We start from the raw sequence: 19,667 nt of genomic DNA, 5'->3' as shown, positions 1-19,667 counted from the left end.
TTCCAAATTCTCTGCTAAAGAGATAGCATATCACATTACATGTTTGCTTATCATCATGATTAATACACTTGAATGCTTCCATATAGCTGCCAAAGGAATAAAAAACCTAGAATATGCAGAGGTAAAATGGCACAGAACATTCATCTGGCTTCTTGTAAACAGTCACAAAATCTTCCCCATCTTAAAGATTCTGATTTATATGACAGTAGCTGAAGGACAGCCTTTGTTATTTCTCCAGAGTGAAAGAGAAAGCAAATTACATGTGATTTGTGGAACCAAGAAAATAGCAATAATAATATTTCCCCTTCTAATTACAATTAGAACTAGATGAATTGTACAAAATAACATCAGTACACCAGAAAAGATTACTTTTAAATGCTTACCTAAATGGATCAAGTTTAATTGTAAAGTAAAGAAAACCAAACCAAAGTGCTAATAAAACACCAAGATGCTTAGAGAACAGTAGAACTAAAAACTTTAGTGAGAGACAACACTATGTACACCACAGTTCCAAATTAATCTCTTGTTCAGCTGCAGGTCTTTTAATTCTAAAGTTCTGTACAACAGACATACGGGCCTCTTGCCTACTAGAAATCTACCACCCGAGTTAGATTGAAGCACTTGAAGTCATTGTGAAAAAACTGTAGTCCTTGATTTTGAACACTGCTCTTATGCATGTTGTCGGACCCTTTGCCCTCAGAGGTTTACAAGTGTGCTTTGTACAGAGGTGGTCATATTTATGAAGGACAACATCCAGTTGGCTAGGAGAAGCCCAAAAATGTACAGAAGCACAGCCAAAACAATTAGTTTTAAAATAATCCTCTGGCAATATATTAATTACCCTTAAGTGTTTGATTCTTTGGAATTTTTAACTTGGTACTGGTAAAGCTATTCATACAACTTGATTTTGGTGTTTCACTGTCTATTTTTTACTGTTAGAATATATGCTTTTTAACAATCAATATTAAATTCCTGATCAACTTAAATCTCAGCTGCATAATTGTTTACACATTAAATCCTAGGAAAATGGTCAGAAGATGGGTAAATATTTTTATGCAAATTATGGGTAAACACTTTGATGTTCAAACATGTCGTTATTTGCAAAAAATATCCCAGTAACCAGATATACTTCCCAATACTTGTCAGAACAGATGCTCATTCCTCTTCTCTCTCATTTACAAGCATGTTTTCCCTGCTGTGTTGACTGTAGTAGTCCAGACCAGTTAGGTCTTACTTAAATGGTGAAAAACTGTTAGTGAACTGTTTCTGTGTTTAGGCTTAACAGGCATCTTTTGACTTAACTCTGACCTTCACTTGATGACAACTAATACTCTCTTCATACACAAAAAAGCCAGCCTTAATCTTAAGGTACAGGATATACTAGTACACTGAAGAACGACACACCAAAAAAGGAGTTACAAAGTGAAGTGCTTTAACGGAAGGCAAAGACAAATTTATGTTTTCTTAAATGGAATGCTGGTTGGCAAGTTAGTCACAGCTGTCTGGGAGCTGTGCTGTCTTCATAGAGGTTGCTTCATACTCACAAACAATGCTCCAAACACAGGTGTCAGTCTTGGGAGCAGACACAAATATAAAAATTTCTTCAAACCAGCTGCCTATACATGGTGGTTAGACTGCAGTTAAGGATGTAAAATAGTAAAATAGTTTTTAGTTTACATTTTAGTTTACATTTAACAGACTGCGGAACATTAACAAGATGATACATTGTAATTAACATACAACTTCACAACAACTAAAGCCTTACCTCTGGAAGACTGCCTTGTCTTCTGCAGGCATAGTCTGGTTACCTCTGTCAGAAGTCCAGCAGAGAAGATTAGTCATGTTGAACAGCTGAGATTGCTGTTGTACAAGGCAAGCATTTGCATTCCTCTATTTCCACAAAAGAAAGCAGCTGGGTGGAATAAAGCGTAGTTGCAGTACACATTTGAGAGGGCTTCTGTCATGAAGTTTGTGAGTTTGAATTTTTACGCTAAACTTGTGCCCAGTAGTGGTAACCAAACCAAATTATAGTACTGACCGTGTAGAATCAAACAAAGCTTTCAGAAAAATCTTCCTGGCTAATCTCTTAGCAAGAAGCTTCGATTGTCAGAATCCTATTTGGGTTTCTTTTAAACTTTGAAGCTAAGAACACATCTCCCAGGTACATATATCATTCTGCATAGTATCTGAGGACTACAGTTGTGCTTTATCAGCAGAGAGATCCATCCTTGGCAGAGGACTGCTCATCAACTACCACTAATCCACACATACGCTTACCACAGTATGACTATACAAGGTAGCCAACTTCAAAGTTACTAACTTTATTACTACCTGATTGCAATTTTATAATTGATAGGAAGGAGAAAGTCATTGCAGAGGCCAAACTGCTTTGAAACAAGCCTCCAGAGATATACCTCTTTTCCTCACTGCAACAGGACTAAAACTTCACAAGAAAATACTACTTTGTTTGGGCCCTTAGTCAAGCCTTTAGGAGATAATCAAAACCTTCTGAGATCAGTTTGCTTGGATCATGGCTGTATTTAGGTGAAGAGGTGACTCAGTTGTATCATGAACTTCCTTTGTTCACAACTTCTGCAGCCCTTCACCAATGTCAGGTAAGTGGTTCTTCATATCTTCATGGTTTTGAACTAATGGGGGAAAAAAAAGAAAAGGTACAGAAATCTCTTTTAGGAGGCAGAAGTTCTTCATACAGCAAGTTCTATCTAGAAAACAACAAGAAATTTTGTAAGGACTGTTAAATACTATGTAGAACGGTAAAGTTACAGATACCACACCCTATTAATAAGTAGGTTTAGTGGTGCTAAACAGAAAACAGGTGACACTATAAACATGAGGGAAAGTTCAAAAACCAAATAAGTTAGCTAGGTATAGCTTGCTGCAGGGTACCATGCAAAATATGATCTTAACATTTTAAGCATGTGATACTTAGGTTAAAACTGGGTTTTTTCTTTTGTACCATTTTCAATCCCAGCAAGTGCTGCTTGCTTGTCAGTTTCTGACTCAGCTTCATTTACATCTAAATTGTAATCGACATCCTTGTCCTGGTTCACTTCTTCACGTTCCTGTTTGTCTGGAAGATTAAAATTAAGTCATTTTATGCTATACCATCTGCACACAAGAAGAGTGACTGTAAACATCTTCCACAGAATTACACTGCTGCTGAAGGAATTGCTGTTCTGAGTAGGTTTTTATATTATTTTTCCTTTGAAGTGTTAATTTTCAGAGCAACTTTGGCTGTAAATCCTGTCAAAAGAAGCAGATAAAAGACAATCTTTTGGGATTTGCAAAGCATAGCAAAATCAGCTAGCCCTCTGATGAACATAAAGATTATTTTATATAATTTTATATAAAGAAAAATTACACAATTTCAGAATGTATTAAATGAATGCCTAAGGAAGGGCAAAACCTGAAGTAATTGCTGAAAACCCCTTCTTGTTTTAGCTTGTCCAGCAAGCAGAATGCTATAACTAAAGCGTAAAGTGTTATATGATGTGGCAAATTGTCACAAAAGTACTTTTTTCTCCCAGAAGATTTTCTTCACCCAGTCATTAACTCCTCTCAAGCAACATTTACTGACTATCAGATTTCTTTAGATAGAGGACTCAGATATAAATTGAAACATCCATGTTTTTGAAGACTCACAACAGTCAATGTCAGATACCTGAAGTCTGAGTTACCAGTTTTACTCATGGTAGCTTATTTTGAAATAGGAATAGCTAGTATTCACACACTGACATTGTAAAAAGACTAACTGCAAAACATCCACGTGTAAGTGCTCTACTCATCAGTGCTTTGGATGATTAACATCTTACTCTTTTCAAATGCATCATATTCTTTTAAAGCCCCAATACCAAAAAGTTTTGGGGTGAATTTCCCTAAACACTTTGTAGAGCCACTGGAGAGACAGTAGGGCTGTTACAGTGATGCAGAGAAACTCAGCCTGGCAGCTTCATTTTGCACAATCAGAAGCCTGCATCTTTAATGCGTGGATTGTAGGTGACTGCTTCGGACTGACACATTCCACACCACACTGACCTTTAAGAAAACTTGTACTAAGTCTGGCCAGCTTCCACCACTGTTGCAGAAATTATGTCCTACTCCACACTTTAATTTCTTTATTTTTCATTTTGTTACTGTTTTTAACAATACATGACATGCTACAAACCAGCCTTTCCAGGGAGCAAGTCATCCTGCTTATCATCATAACTTAGGAACTGTTCCCGCTCAACTTCCTCACTGGCAGCCTGCTCTGCAGCTGGCTCTGACATATCTTGCCCAGCTACATGTTTCTCATTCTCAGGTGGACTTGGTTCCTTCTCTGACACAGGCAGCATCTCCTTGTGACCTGCAGCAGCCTTGAGCAACTCTTGAGGTTTTTCCAACTGATTAGAAAGCTGCTCCTCTTCTGCCTTAGGCTCCTGTTTTCTCATGTCAGTTAGGCTGTCTGTTCTTTCTGAAAACAACAAAAATGATTCTGAGTTTAAAAACTAACGCCTTCCAGAGTGGCACATGTTAAAAACCTTTAATAAAGAATGCTTTGTATTTCTCACTAAATTATTGGTTTTCCTCTGAAAGAGTATCTTCCAATCACACCAGTACCAGATAAGAGAAAGACAACTTACTGTTCCCAATTCCTAACTGGGAACAACTAAATAAGGGAATTTCATTTACTGTCAACAGATTAATGCTTCTATATCCTTAAAATTTTGGTATGTGTGGTTAATAAATTGGGCAAGTGAAACAGAGCAGTTTAAATAGAAATTGTGGTATATAAGCATTAGGTTTCTCTGCGTTACATCTTATTACCAACAATAAAATTGATTTGGTGTTCAAAAGTAGCTCAAGACAATGCATCACAGGCAGATTTGCAAGTATCCAAGCCTGTTCTTGTTTAAGTGCAGGAGTACTATAATTTTTAGTTGACATTAACATACATCTTTTCTCACATATCTGCATTTTTAATTTAAAAAACCAATTAGATTTCTCAACTAAGCTATATGTAGACACTGTCTTCAGCTGCTAGCCCTCTAAAATGAGAGTTGCATGCTCACAAGATTGTAATTTAAGATAGCATGTAAAAGTAATTAAATTTAAGAATTTAATTTCTATCACACACTACAATGCAAAACAGACACACAGGGATGCATCCATTCAAATAAATATTATCTAAAGTTTAGGCCAAAAGGAACCATTAGGCTAACTAACCTAAAGCCATGTGTATCATTTCTCTCACTTGCATTTCTCTCAATGACAACATATGGGAAGTATGGATGTGTGTTTGATGTAAGCCTAACTTTCAGCTATTCCACAGGGAGGAGGGGTACCAGGTTGAATATGTCGAACTTATTAAGAAAGCAAATTTTAAGTATGTTTTAAAATTTTTCCTTCCAAAAATTGGGTATTTTCTCCATATTAAATTAGGAGGATGACTCCAGAATTGTAAATATTTCTATTTTCTGTTATGTGCAACATGCCATACTACAACAAAACAGAACCAACAAATCCAAGCAAGTTTTCCTTCAGCTGGAAACCTGATTGATGTTCAGATTGTTGGTGTCACTTTTTTCACCCTTATCTGGTGTACAAAAACATTCCTAAATGTTCAGTTGAAAAAGAACTGTTCTCAACAACAGTTGTTAGTGAGACAAGGATTTCCATCTCACCTTTAACCTGCATCAGGTCTGTCTTTCTTACTGTAGGTACTGCTTTAGGAATATTTTCATTGGTTTTCTGCTGCTCCAAGTCATCCTGCTTGAACCCTGCTTGCTTCAAGGCTGGCAGTTGAGTATCAACCTGTAAAGTGAATACAGCAGATAAGCACTGGTCTATATAACTGCACATGGATTTGAAAGGGAAGTAGAATTTAGGTAAGAATTTTGCATGGGAAAAAAATCCCAACACACTTGGAAATATTTGGACTGAAATTTTTATTGGTAATAGATGTAGTGTACAACTCTGTCTATGCAGTAGTGTTTCTATGTAACAGCATAGCACATCAGGAGAATTTTAACATACCTTATTTAACTGCAGCTAATGATGAGATTACTGCCCTTGATTATTCTCGGAGTGTTACAGAACAATAACACCACACATTTATCCACTGTTGTTCTGCTACTGTGTCAGGGTCAGCTGAGCAAATAAACAGATGCCATTTACTATTAACAGTCTACAGGGCAAGAAAACTGAATGTGGTCATCCTTAGACTTCAGCTGAGTAAGGCTTGTATAGAACCGGTCTGTAACTATATTAAATGCAGGATTAAGAAAAGTGTAAATTAACCAACTAGAAAATAATACCTGTTTAACATGATGGAACTTGCTTAAGAATGCACTAAATTCTGGTGATAGACTGCTGTAAACATCCGACCCACTTAGATATCCAGCCTAAGATGTACACCATCTTGAAGATCTGCCCACTGGGCAATTAAAATTTTATGTATGATTTTTACTTACACTGGCACTGCCTCCCTCACATGGCCCTGTATGACAGAGCTGGCATGTTTGCCTCCCTGAGGCCCCTTTCCATCTCCTCCCCATCTCTGGATCTAATGGCTAGTAGTCCTGCATTTGGTGCTATCCCTGTCCCTCATCTATAGCATGGGGAACAGGGAGCTCAGGAATGCCATGCCACCATCTCTCCATAAATTACTCCTAGACTACATTAATTAAACATTTGGGGATGTAGGTTTGTACTATACCTCTTGAGAAACACCGGACTCAACTTATGATTCACCATTAATTCCAGGTGAAAATGAAAGATGGTTGGTGAATTGAGGAATGTACACAGCGGCTTTCACACAGGTGAAATTAAGAACACCCAAACTCTAGGACAGGAATCTAAAGCTGCCTGTAGAGAATGGTGATTCTCCAGCTACAGCAGCTACAGCATGTTTCTGGAGTTGAATGGAGGTAGAAGAGGTTTAAAAAGATGGGATGGCCACAATTCCCCTAACGTAGTCCTATGGTTCCTATGGTACCCCTTGTAGCACTCAGGCTCTTCTCTTCATGGTCTTTGCTAAAGCAGTCAAGACCCTGCTTGCCCTGATAGCTGGTGTTATTCTTTCCCCACTGTCATCTCAAAAACACTAAATTGAAGGTATAAAGCCAGGGCCAGTGGGGAAGGAGCTGAGCTGAGCTGTTTGTAGATGACTTTATGAGAACAAGCAAAGAGAAAGACTTGAAAGGAAAAAGACAGAAAAAGAAAACAAAAATATAAGCTCAGATATGGGGTTATCTGCCTGGCAGCCCTGCATCAGGGACTTCAATGGGACAAAGAAGCTACAGTTGATAACTCCAAATAAAGGTCTGTTTCCACTGACATTGGAAACCAATCATCTCCCAGTCATCATCAACTCACTGCATTACCATCACTGCTCTCCAGAACCACCCCAAAGGAGGTAGTTGTATCAAGGTAGGGATCAGCTTCTTCCAGGTAACAAGAGACAGGACAGTGGGAAATGGCCCCAGGTTGCACCAGAAGAGTTTTAGATTGGATATTAGGAAAGTTTTCTTCACTAAAAGTGTGGTCAGGCTTTGAAACAGGTTGTCCAAGCAGAGGAACTGCCATTCCTGGAAGTTTTCCAAAGGTGTCCCACAAAAATTTGGCACTTGGAGACATAGCTGAGTGGTGAACACAGCATTGCTTGGTTAATGGTTGGACTTAGAGTATCTTCAGTATGTTCTGACCTTAATCATGTTATGATTCTATAACTGGCAGAGGACTATGTCAATTCAATTCATGCAAACATTGAACATTGAACATGAAATACACATGGAACCCATTTTGCTCTATACCTTATACCAGTTTGGTGAAAAAAAAACAGAGTGTTATAAATCCGTTTGTTCTGTGGGGTTTTTTTTGTTGCACTTTTGATTTTGTTTCATTAAAAAAAAAATAAATTTAAAAAAAAGCCAAATATGCAGAGAAAGAACTAGCATATGCACATTCAGAGATACAAACCTTTGTGTCAGGTACCATACAAATGAATGGGCAGTCTTATGGTATAGGAAGACTCACAGTTGACAGAATTGTTTTCTGTTACCAATTGTCATTGGTACTGTCAAGAGTGTAGCTTCCCATTTATCCAAGGAGGGCAGTAAAACAAGGGCAATAAAACGCTATATTCTCAAATGTTCATTCAGTCACTTGGAAAAATGACCACAGAAAGAAGTAGCTAAGTCACCAAGAAGCCAGAGCTGCAGCATGACTACCTGGTTGTTTTGAAAAGCATTTAATTTCCATCAAAGCCAGGCAAAACAAGATCTTTTTGTGTCAACACCATGAAGCCCAGTATCAGCAACTAATCTAGCATTGATCTTACCGATGTATGATAAGCAAATGGTACTGCAGAATATTTGGTTACTGCAATAAAGATATTCAGAAGAACTCCATCTTCCTTGAATCAGTAAAACAAAAATGCTGTATTTAAAAATGGTTCTATTCTATAAATAATTCAGCTCCTTAAGATCACTCTCTGTAGTTATCAGAAAGTGAGCATAAGACCATTTTTCGCTTTTTGTTGGGCATGAATTATTCTGCAAAAATACTGAGCCTGGACTTAATAGCAAGAAGTTACCTCTTAATTACACATGCAAAATCACTTTACTTACCTTAAATTTCTAGCTACGTAATTCTTAATGTCAAATATATTCAAAGGGTATATGCTGATTTTTTAAGTAGTTGGATAAAAAGATAGTAATTGAACAAGTTGTATTTTCTTCAGCCAAGAAGTATACATCATTCTTCAAATTACAGAGCTCTAAGTAAAGCTGTTTAGTTATTAACCAACCAACACTCCATTTTTTTTTCTGTCTTAAGACAGACCTTCTATTACATAAGCACATACATCTTAAAAATAGGAATTACTCCAGCTTAAAACACTGGACAAAAACATACATAGATTGTCAGGGTCATCTTGCACAAACTATAATATGCTTTTGTAAAAGCAAAAGGTTGATACTCTTGGGCAAGCAAAAAACTGAGAAAGTTACAGCATGGCCAAAGAAACACTGCCACATACTAGGGAACACAAACAGACAGAAATTATTTAGGCAATACCTATATTATCCATTAATTCCTCAAGTTCCTTCTCAGATAATTTATCTTGCAAACTGGAAATGGTAAAAAAAACCCCCAAAAATGCAGAAACAAACAAAGCAAAGGAATCTAGTGCAAGTAATTGTAATTAAAACCTATTGCAAAGCCACACTAAAAATTACGTTGACCACCTCTTTATTAGGGTCTTCCCTAGGTAAACTTTCTTAAACAAGATATATTTGACAAACTAACTATATCATCTCCAAATGATGCAAGTTCTATTTACTTACAATGATGTATTTATTATTTACTTTTTATTTACTTATTTGATACTGTTTATAAAAACTATTGACAAGAGCTGTAACTTTTATTTTAAGGTATAACTGGATATCACTTCCTGTTTCTAATGCTTCTTTGTGAAAGCTATGTTGCAGCTTTCACATAGTGCAGGTTCCCAGAATAAAAGGTCACTTCAGTACAACACTTTAGTAGTTCTGTCTCCCCCCTTTTACATAAAGGACTGGACACATACTGAAACCATTACCTATGGGAATCTCTGGGCAGAGGTTTTAGCTGTTTTCTCACACGCGTTCTCACCTCTTTGTAAAACCAAGATTCATTCCTCACTGCCTTACCCTTTTCACTTCTGAAGCCATCAAATTCAGCCTTTTCCTAGCCAAAGAAAAAAGGGTATATTCCACTAAACCTCCACTGCCTTTGTAATGAGAGTAGGCCACTCAGGTAGAGTGAAAGGCCCTACTGCAGTCACGTGTGAAAAGTCTAACTTCTAAAACCTCTGTTTCTTCAGTAATCCTGAAGAAAGGGCTATTTTGGTACAGAAATAAACTGGGTGCTTTCCCACCCAAGAGCTTGACTGCCTCTCTCCAGGGCCATCCATACCAAGCTTAATCAATCCTATCCCTGACCAAAACCCATATCAATGAAGAAGCATGAATAAATCACATGCCATGATAACAGAATGAACTGAAATTACCTTTTCTCAGGATTTTCTGCCACCCTCTGCACCCCAGGAGAAAAAGCCAGCTAACACGCAGCCAACCTATTTGCCAAGCCTGCCCTACCGCAGTGAGCCTTCATTAGGTTCAGCAATGAATTCGTGATTCTTTGGCTCAGAATATCTGACATCAAACAGCTACGATATTTGATTATCCCTTTATTCCTACAGTAAAATGCTGACATAAAGGATCATCATAGTTGATGATCTTTGGACTACAATATTCAGGGTTTGCTGCTTCTCTGAAGTGATTCACAGCTTATCCTCACCCTTAACACACAAAGCAACTAAGTACTTCAACAAAGTCAAAAGGTATTATTAACTAAAGTTCAGTTGTGTAAATATTCCTTAATGGAACCCACACCACTTCTGGCATCACCGCTCAAATTCTGCCCATCTCAGAGATGGGTGATTTGGAATCTCCTGCAGGACATGTCTTTGTTCTGAATTTGAAATCACCCCATTTCCCACTGATCAGAAACATTCAACAAATGCTGAAGAAGTGAAAAATTTAATGAGATGGAGAAACGCTAATAGGAGATAGCAGAAAGGTGAAGAATCAGTTAAGAATTTTGAAAAAAGTATTTTCAAGAAATTATCCAAACCATACCCGTCTATCTTCTTTGACGTCTTTGTTTTGTTTGATTTGTGGTACATCACTATTCTTTTTTCGAAGTTCATCTATCCTTTCTTCACATTGTTCTTTTAATTCTTTCATCTGGTTGATGCACTGTGAGCTGAAAAAAACACGAACAAGAAGATTAAGTTTCATCTAGACTCTTCTATAGGGTAATTTTGTAAAATTATCTATTTTTTTTTCCTTCATATATTTATGTTTTTCTTTACGTTTTATTATTGCCTTAATTCTACTACCTGGTTTTACATTTGAGAAGTCACTAGGAAAAAATGAAGCATTGACCTAAGTCCTAAGGACAAATTCATAGTGCAGGCAAGTTCTATTGGAAGAAATTAATTTAAACTATTTTGTCTGACCAGCTCAACAAGCTACATGATTTTTCCATTATGTGTTTGCTAACTAGTCAAGTCCAGGTAAGTTAAAATCAATTTTGATCCTCGAAGCATTTCTAGTATGATTACAGAAATTCATATTTTGATTTTAGCCAGAAAGACAAAACAGAAAAGTATCAGCTGAAATAGAAAACAGATGTAATCTAGTGTTAGCAAACTGAACACACCTCCACAGTATTTCAGCAAAGTGCAGCGCTGCAAGTTGTAACAAAACATATGTTACAGATGTGGAGTTCACTAGTAGCTACTCTAAGTTCCAGAAGGAACATATTCTAAAGATGCAAGCACTGTGTATCTTTTAACAAACTTTTAATAGTTACAAAGCACCATCAGGATCTCAACCTTTGTGACAGCAGTCTTCTATCTGCATCCATGCAGCCTGCCTTTCCCTCACAGCTCCCTAACTCCTAGCTAAGGTCTGCTGTTTGCAGCAGTGCTTTTCCTAAAGCTGCCAGGGCAGTGTTCTCCCCTTCTGCGGATGTGCTGGAGATTCTGTGCAAAGCCCAGGAGTTTTGTCAATCTGTTTCTCAAGGCAAGTGGCTGCAGTCAGGGCAAGATCATCCTTTCTCTCCCACTCTTTTCTTTAGCCATTTTATAGCTTTCAGTTTATATCAAAGGTAGAACAAGACCTAGTGAATAACAAACCAAGACAAGCATTATCCCATAATACACACACAGAAGCCTTAGAAACTAGTCATCATGTGACCCCAAGTATGCTCTGACCCCACTGTGAACAAGAACAGCAGTTTGAGTGGATCCCAATAACAAATGTGTCACACTAGGGGAAAATACATCAACTTCAGTATCCACTGCCCTGGAGAGCCTGCCCAAGGAAGAGCAGGCTCTTGGCTGGGGACGACATTTTCTTTTCCATGCTAATCTAGCAACAAAGAAGTTTTATGGGATTTTTAAACCTTTTCTCCTTTCTCTCTCTCCTCTGTTTTTCCATTCAAACCTAACTTCCAGTTTTTATACATACAATCAGCTACAGACCTTGCAAACACATCTTTCTGCATTCGAAATCTTTTCCAGCAACCTTTATACAACAGCATGGTCAACATACTGCAAGTTTCTCATCCCCATCACTAAGACTAAGAAGGGGGGTGAATTTCTCCTTATTCTGGCTCTGACCAGTGTTATTCTAACACTGGTCTAACACTCTCAATACCCTCCACGCAACAGCAGCTGCTTCAGAGAGGCATGCTGCAGTTTCTCAAGCTGAAAATAAACTACTGTGTAATCCAAAGGAGTTTCCAGGCTATGTGCACTTTATCACAGCAAATGACTCATTTTTATTGCACTTTCACCATTCTCCAGCCCTGCCTTTCAAAGGCAAAAAATCCCTTCTGTAGTTCACACCTAGAAAGGAAGAACAGTAGCAGACAGATATGCTAACTGACTTACTACCTTTATTATGACTTCTTGTAGACCAGACACTATTCTAACGTCTGATTTGACAGTGCTAATACATGGAAGAGTCACCAAATAAGCCATGCTTTAAACTGGTGAACATCAAAGACAGTAAAACAGAGTAGGCTTGAGTTATACTCACATTCACTATTTTCTAAGAAATAAAATAACATATTAATTGTGTAACAATTTGCAAGTTTAAAAAAGATGCAGTACACAGACAACCTGATGTCAGAGACAGAGTATTTGAGAAAGCTTGCACTTTGATCCCACAATGCACATGAAAGTAAAGCTCAGTTAACATCTGTGACAAACTGTCACCATTTTAAGCTTATTATCTGTAACAGAATTTCCTTCTTTTAAATGAGACTTGAATACTCTACTCATGCTTACAACAGCTTCTAGAGTACAGGGATAGCCTTAGTTTATCCATGCAGTTATGCAACAAACAAAGCTCTTTAGGAACAAAAATGCATTTGAATATTGGAATGTATTCAATAACAATTTCAAAAAATTAGTCCAGAGGCTTCTGTTTCACTCTGGCTGCTGCAGGAGAGAAGGATCGGTGTGCCAGTGAGCCTTTGCTGTAGAAGCTCTAACCATGACCAGACAGCATTGGGCACAGTGCACACCAAGGGTACATTGTGAAGCTGACTGCTGAGGAATGCGCACTCCTTTTGCACACAACACCACTAAAGAAAGATAGCTCCTGCTGACTTCTGCATGGAAAACACTAAGCTTGTACCAAAAAACGCTAAGATGAAACTTCAATACTCCAGTACAAAAAGACAAAATTTTTTTTTTTTTTCCTTCTAAGTTCATAGATTTTTGTTCTTATGCATTCCATATGCACAACTGCGTTTACCACTGTCTTCTACAGAACAGTAACTGAATGTTTAAGAAGAGTAATTTACAATGTGCCACTTGAAAAAGACATTTGGCTTCTGTCATCTTTTTATAACATTCTCATTATTTTTATACAAATAATATGGTTTCTCTATTTTTGCACTGGGCACAGTGTACTTGCTACCTAAGGCGCAAAACCTTCATCCATGCAAATCCAGGTAAAACAAAGAAGCACATAATCAGGTCTAATGCCCCTTCCTGGCAAGGCAGATGAACAGAGAGGCAACATAGCAGTTTATTCCTAATTGGGAGGGGAGGAAGGAAGACAGATTAAAAATAACATTTGGAGTCTTTCCAATAATTCTTATTTTTCTAAGCCCACAATCACATTGGGAAAAGGCTGTTTGTAAGCATTTAAAGTGACAGTATTAAGTGAGCATGTAGCAAAGAGGAACATATGTAGCCAAGCACCACCATATATTCATTTCTGCAATTACCTAAACAATGTAAAGTTAGTTGTGTAAATTAGTTTAGCGGAGAAATATTAACATTGCAACATCCTCCCTAAAGGTAAACAACAAACAATGTTTTAAAATTACATGCTCCTCCTAGAACCGTGTGAATACTGCACAGTACTGAAGCTATAAATTATTTTATGAAAATTTGAGTCCAAAGTTTGTTTTCCTCACTTGTACTCTTAGGAAAAAAGTCTAGAAACAGAAAATGAACATTTAAGTATTTTGCAGCAAAGCTAGTGAAGGCAGCATTGCTCCTTGGCTGAGATAACTGCTTTTACAGACTCCCATGGAGGCTCTGCAGGGAATGGTGCACCTGCCTCAAGACCAGCCAGAAATGGACCAGCTAGCTGAGTCTCTGTTCAACTGCCACATGGCTGATTTATCACACTTGTCTCTATACTTACCCTCATAAAAGCAAACCCATTTTTACCACTGTATCATGCTTAGCTCTTCACCTTGAGCCAGACCACACCTTGGAGCTAGGCTGTCTGAATACAAACTTCCTTTGTTAAACAAAGAGGGATTCTTTAGGGTACACTACCACAAACAAGGGGTGCTCTGTCAGTGATTTCCTCAACACAGCCATGCTTGTAAACACTTCACCAGATATGGGTAATAAACCTCCAAGTTTTCATAAGCCAGACTAACAACATTTGCCGTGCAGCACTTCCCTGTACGTGTATATCAATCCAGCGCTTAACAGGTGTACCTCTTGTGTGGAGCATGACTGTCCAGCAGATAGAGATATTTGTGCTATATACAGATCTATCAGATCCTGCTGATCTCAGACTTAGAAGACAACACTGGAAAACAGACTCAGTGACTATCACAGAACGATTAACAGAGGTCCATGGGTGTCAGGTCTGTCATTTAGTTAAACAGCCAACAGACAGTGCTTAACAACCAGGGTACACAACAAACACGGGGGGAGAGGCCCCTTAATACACAGCTTATTGAAAAGCAGGTACAAACTAAAGTTTCTGACTTCCTTCTCATTTTCTGTTAGAAGTCTTAAATTCTCCACTAATGTAATCCATCCAGGTAATCTTTATTGCACGAGTAATAATCCAAAAAAAGGTGACAACCAACTGGTAATCAGTAAGTATCACAGAAGCACTAGTATTAATCTGCAATTCTAAGGTGGAGGGACAAATAAAAATAAGAAAATATTTACTTCAAGTGTAGCCTGCAGAATTCAAGTTATTTGAGTGTCATGTTCCACTTTCAGTTATAATTCCTACAAACCTGGCTAAATAATGGCTGCTGAAAAAATACCTATCACTACAACAATTACATTCTTGATGGAACATCATTATGAGAACATACAAACAGTAAATTCTAATGCTTTTTTATATCTATGCACAAGGGGGAAGATATTACAGATTGTGAAGGCAGGTAGAAGAAACAAGAATATTACTGAGCAGAAAGAACTGAGGAGAAATTCCTAGAAATACCAGAAATGTGTGTTTAGTATAAGGATACTGATAAGTAACTTTCAGTTATCCATGCTTTAAAATTCAGTGGGAAATATTAAGAAAAAGCCATGACTAGGTATGCCATGTAAAGCAGAATACATGAGTTTGACGGTACCAGAAATTCCCAAGACCTCTGTCAGTTCAATAAGGTACAGCTTCTCATCAGGTATTCCCCTACCTCAATTCAAACTTCTTCACAGTTTAACTTCTTGCTGTTTCAATTTTCCCATACAATTCTTAAGTGATAATATTGCTGCCTTTATCCGCATGCAATAGAAGGAATATCAAGAAGTTTCTGGGCATAGAGAAGAAAAACTGTGGAAAGTTAATGCTATTCTCCAAGATCAGCTGTGAGCAATTTTAGATGAGTCAGATGTTACTGGTCTCTTTAAAAACATGTATTTACTAACAGAGCTATAGCTAACACAGGAATACTCTGGGTTATAACCAAGTCACCTACAATTTGGGAAGCCAAAATTTCCTAAAGAACATACTTACAGATCATATGAGAACTTCCTCTGAAGGTTAGTCTGGTTCTTCTGAAACCAGTAAACATCCAGCTGTAGCTTTCCATATTCCGACTGCAACTCTTTCAAGTGTTCTGGTCAAAGCAGGATTAAAATACACATTAAGATACACATATACATATAGATTCTAAACCAGAAACATCAAGAAACAAATTTCCAATAACAATGCTAAATTTATTAATCTGTCATGCAAACTGCTTTTCATAAACAAATGCATAGATAATTGTTGAATTTATTCAACAAGGGTGCATGGGATCTGGTAAGAATAACCTTTCAGCATAATATATTGGCAAAACAGTATAATACATATTTTTACCTACTTTTCCTCTTAAGGAATACACAGAACTGATATGCAAGCCCTGCTAAGTTGCAGTCTGGAAAACCTTTACATTTGTGAAATCATAATCACAGCACAATATAAAACAGCATTCACATTTATCAAGCTTGCAATGCTTCCCTGAATAATATGTAATGTATACCCATGTCCCTTAGCAACAGAGGCATCTATGATTTAGTGTTTTCTTCCTGATAGAAACCTCTGTGAGACGGCATCAGAAGACAACACCACAACATACATACTTCATAGGATTCATTCCCAAGTACCCCCAGAATACATTGCTAACAACAATTTTGAAACACTACCATGATTAGAAATTAATTCGACTGACTTTTTAAATTTAATATAGGATTTGTGAATTCCTCTGGTGCTAAAATGCATGACCCCACACCTCAGGGAAGAATGCAAAAATATGTTGCCAGGTAAAATGAAGAAAAAAATGATGTAACTTAGTTCTATTTATATTCTATCATAAGAGTCAGGAGTACTACATCAAGCACTACATAGACAAATCCTCCTACTACTGTGGCAGATTAGACTGACACTTAACTGGAACCTTGCGGATGAAATATCTAAGTCATAGCAGCTTCTGTACCACCCCCATGACTTGAAGAAAGGCAGCATTCTCATAAGACCATAGAAAAATCCAAGTCTTAAAAACAGGGAGCCTAAGAATCAGTACGAGAGCGTCACAGGGGTACCACAACATACCTCGTAGACTCTGAATCAGTCGATCATTTACTGTAATGTTACTCATCAGCAATGCCTGAAAGAAGCAGGAAAAACTCCAGTGTTTTAATTGCAAAGGACCTGTATTACCATTATAAACAACACCTATCAAAGCACTTGTAACAAGATCTACTTTTTGTGCGCCACAGTTCTGACAGTGTCACAGTTGAACAAAACCTTTTAGCTGCTTTAGAGATCTCCTACTGCAAACAACATTCACTTTAACCCAGATTTTCCAGTATTGGGGAGTGAGGGAAGATATCACCACACAAATGAAAAGAGGAAGAATTTAAAGGAATTTATAGATACTAAAATTGCTTTTCACTTTATTCTAATTTCATCTCATTACTGGAGTCACAGTCAGACTTTATTTATCTCTTGAAGGAAGAACACAACATCACAGCTCACAATCAATTACCCTCTCACTCAGGAATCGATACACATGTATTCAGGCATGCAAAGATAAGCTATGAAAGCATTCATCATTCAGCATAAAACAACTCCATGAAAGCAATGTGAAACCCTTGCATTGTATCCCTTTTCTACCTTTTTTCTTGATTGCTTTCATGTTGGAGTGGCCTTCCTCCACTCCTTCACTTTGTTCGCCCTCTCATTCTGAAGAGGTAGTCAACATAGGAACATGTTTCGTCTATTCTTACATCAATCTCCATCTACCATTTCATATACACACATTCCCCAAAACACATGAAAACTGAATCAAGTCACAGCTAAGTGAAATTGTTCCTGTGAGGCAGATGCCAGGATAACTCAGATTCATATGCATAAGTTAGCAAGTCTGGTGCACAAGAGTTCTTAAGAATACAAAAAAGAGATCCACTGACTCTTCAGAAACAATCCAGTACAGCCTTAGGAAGGCATTTCTCAGGTTTCATTGTCAGTTTCCCTACTATCCTTGTCCTGGGAAACCTCAGGGTTCTTCAATGGTCCCAGAAATCAACTCCTCTGTTGCCCAAAGTTTCTGCTCTAGTATTGATGTGTGTGTATGTCCACACCCAAAAAGAAGTTGCAGCATCCACTCTGTCTGCCCAAGTCACCCTGAAACACTGACAGCATTGTTGGCGCCTTTCTTCCCAAGACCACAGTAATAAGAGCCAGCTGACTGCATGAGTGCAGCGTTCAATAAATCTGAGTGGAACAGGACCCAGCAGGGCAGCAGATTTATCTTCGAATGACCCTTTAAAGAGTCACACTTCACAGAGGTGGTCATTCAGCTGTTGCTAAGTATTTCTACACCATTCTGTATGTACAGCTGTTTTGTGAACACCGCCATGAAACCTCAAGAAAAAAAGGTCATGCTGTAGCAAAAAGAAATTCAAAAAACAGTAACAACTTGTATGTAGGATCGTTTATCTCTCCCTCTCCTTTCTCACAGGATAAGTAAATAAGAAATTCACTCTTTTTCACTGGTTTATTAGGAAAAGGAAATTAATGTTTCACTAGAAATTCCAAGTTTTGCTATTGTGTGGACAATGTAGACACGTTGTTCCAGGATTATTACCTTCAGGATAATACAGCATTGGCCACTACCAGAAACTATCAGTGGACTAGAAAAATCAGCATGATAGAGCAACTTATAATTGTATATTCTTAGAGTTTTTTGTGGGGCTTTGTTGGTTTTGGTTCTATTTATTGGGGGGAAAGGGGAGGGATGAGTGGGACCGAATGGGAGGGGGGGGTCCTTGAAATCAAACTCCTAAATGCCAGGATCACTTATGTGACAGTAAAACATACAAGTGTTACATGTTTTGAACATTAGGGCAATAATAACTGTGATTAGCTGAAGTAAGAAAAATTACTTTCCACATTAAAAAAAAGTCTCTTTGAATTACAGCAGGGAAAAAAACAAGTGTGCCTTGGTCTTTATGGATTGCATATAAAACTTCCTTTTGGCAATGCCACACCTATCTCCTTGAAAATGAGGGCAACAGTCCAGGCAAAAACCTGTTAAATCCTAGTTAGCTGTTTAACTTGAGCAGGAAACACTGTTTAATAATTTACAGCACAGCACTGCAACTGCCACCTTCCAATCACACTAAGTCAATAACATCAGGCTTTCCATTCTTCCTCCTATCATTCAAGTGTTAACTAATTTTCACTTTGTGGCTGTAAATTAAGCAAACATTATTTACTTTTGGGGTTTTATGCTGGTCAAGAAGGAAAACTGCTGGGAAGTACTCAGCAGACACATGCCAATACTCAGTTCTAGAAAGAAAATCACATTTTAAACTTCATTTAGCCCACAAAACAATAGCTATAATCCCCAGGAGCAAAAAAATCCAGCTTTGGAAAAATCCCCCTATCACCACACCAAAATCTGATATTCTGTGATACAGTAAATCTATAATATAGCTCCAGCTTATTCTACTCGTAAACATCTTTGCACAGAAGTCTTTATGACTACCAAAGAGGAAAAAACCAAATCTTTTGATTGGAGACAATGCTGTGGACAGCAGCGCTTCAGACATCGAAACTCAAAAGTCACACTTCCACCAGTAGTGTGGGAAACAAACTGCTCCAGATGTACAGCAAATTTTTAATAATAGCAGCTGAATTGTTTATTATTCACCACAGAACATGCCTACATAAGTATTATTCCAGTTAAGAGACACAAAGCTAAAGCTACTGTTTAAAAATAATAGAGCATAATGCAGAAATATGCATGAGGAAGCTCTGAGATAAATTATTTGAAGGGGTTTTTTTGAG

The 19,667-nt window shown here is 37.7% G+C and overlaps 1 protein-coding gene across 2 annotated transcripts in view; it reads right to left on the bottom strand.

Annotated features, from left to right (window-relative positions):
• Position 1: 1 nt before the first annotated feature.
• GOLM1 (golgi membrane protein 1) overlaps positions 2–19,667 on the bottom strand; it is a 35,433-nt gene continuing 15,767 nt past the window's right edge. For both annotated transcript variants that reach the window (XM_054281871.1, XM_054281862.1), the window contains 7 exons: positions 16,926–16,980; positions 15,849–15,951; positions 10,683–10,809; positions 5,685–5,814; positions 4,187–4,474; positions 2,978–3,091; positions 2–2,648 (listed from right to left, as the gene is read on the bottom strand). In XM_054281871.1, coding sequence (XP_054137846.1) covers positions 2,584–2,648; positions 2,978–3,091; positions 4,187–4,474; positions 5,685–5,814; positions 10,683–10,809; positions 15,849–15,951; positions 16,926–16,980 — 882 coding nt within the window. In that variant the 3' untranslated portion in view covers positions 2–2,583. The remainder of the gene's footprint in view (positions 2,649–2,977; positions 3,092–4,186; positions 4,475–5,684; positions 5,815–10,682; positions 10,810–15,848; positions 15,952–16,925; positions 16,981–19,667) is intronic.

Source organism: Melozone crissalis, unplaced genomic scaffold (assembly GCF_028551555.1).
Source record: "Melozone crissalis strain CALT ecotype California unplaced genomic scaffold, PUWL_Pcris_2 ptg000005l_1, whole genome shotgun sequence".
NCBI lineage: Eukaryota > Metazoa > Chordata > Aves > Passeriformes > Passerellidae > Melozone > Melozone crissalis.
Note: the sequence above shows the minus strand (reverse complement) of the source record. Positions and strands in the feature narration are given on the sequence as shown.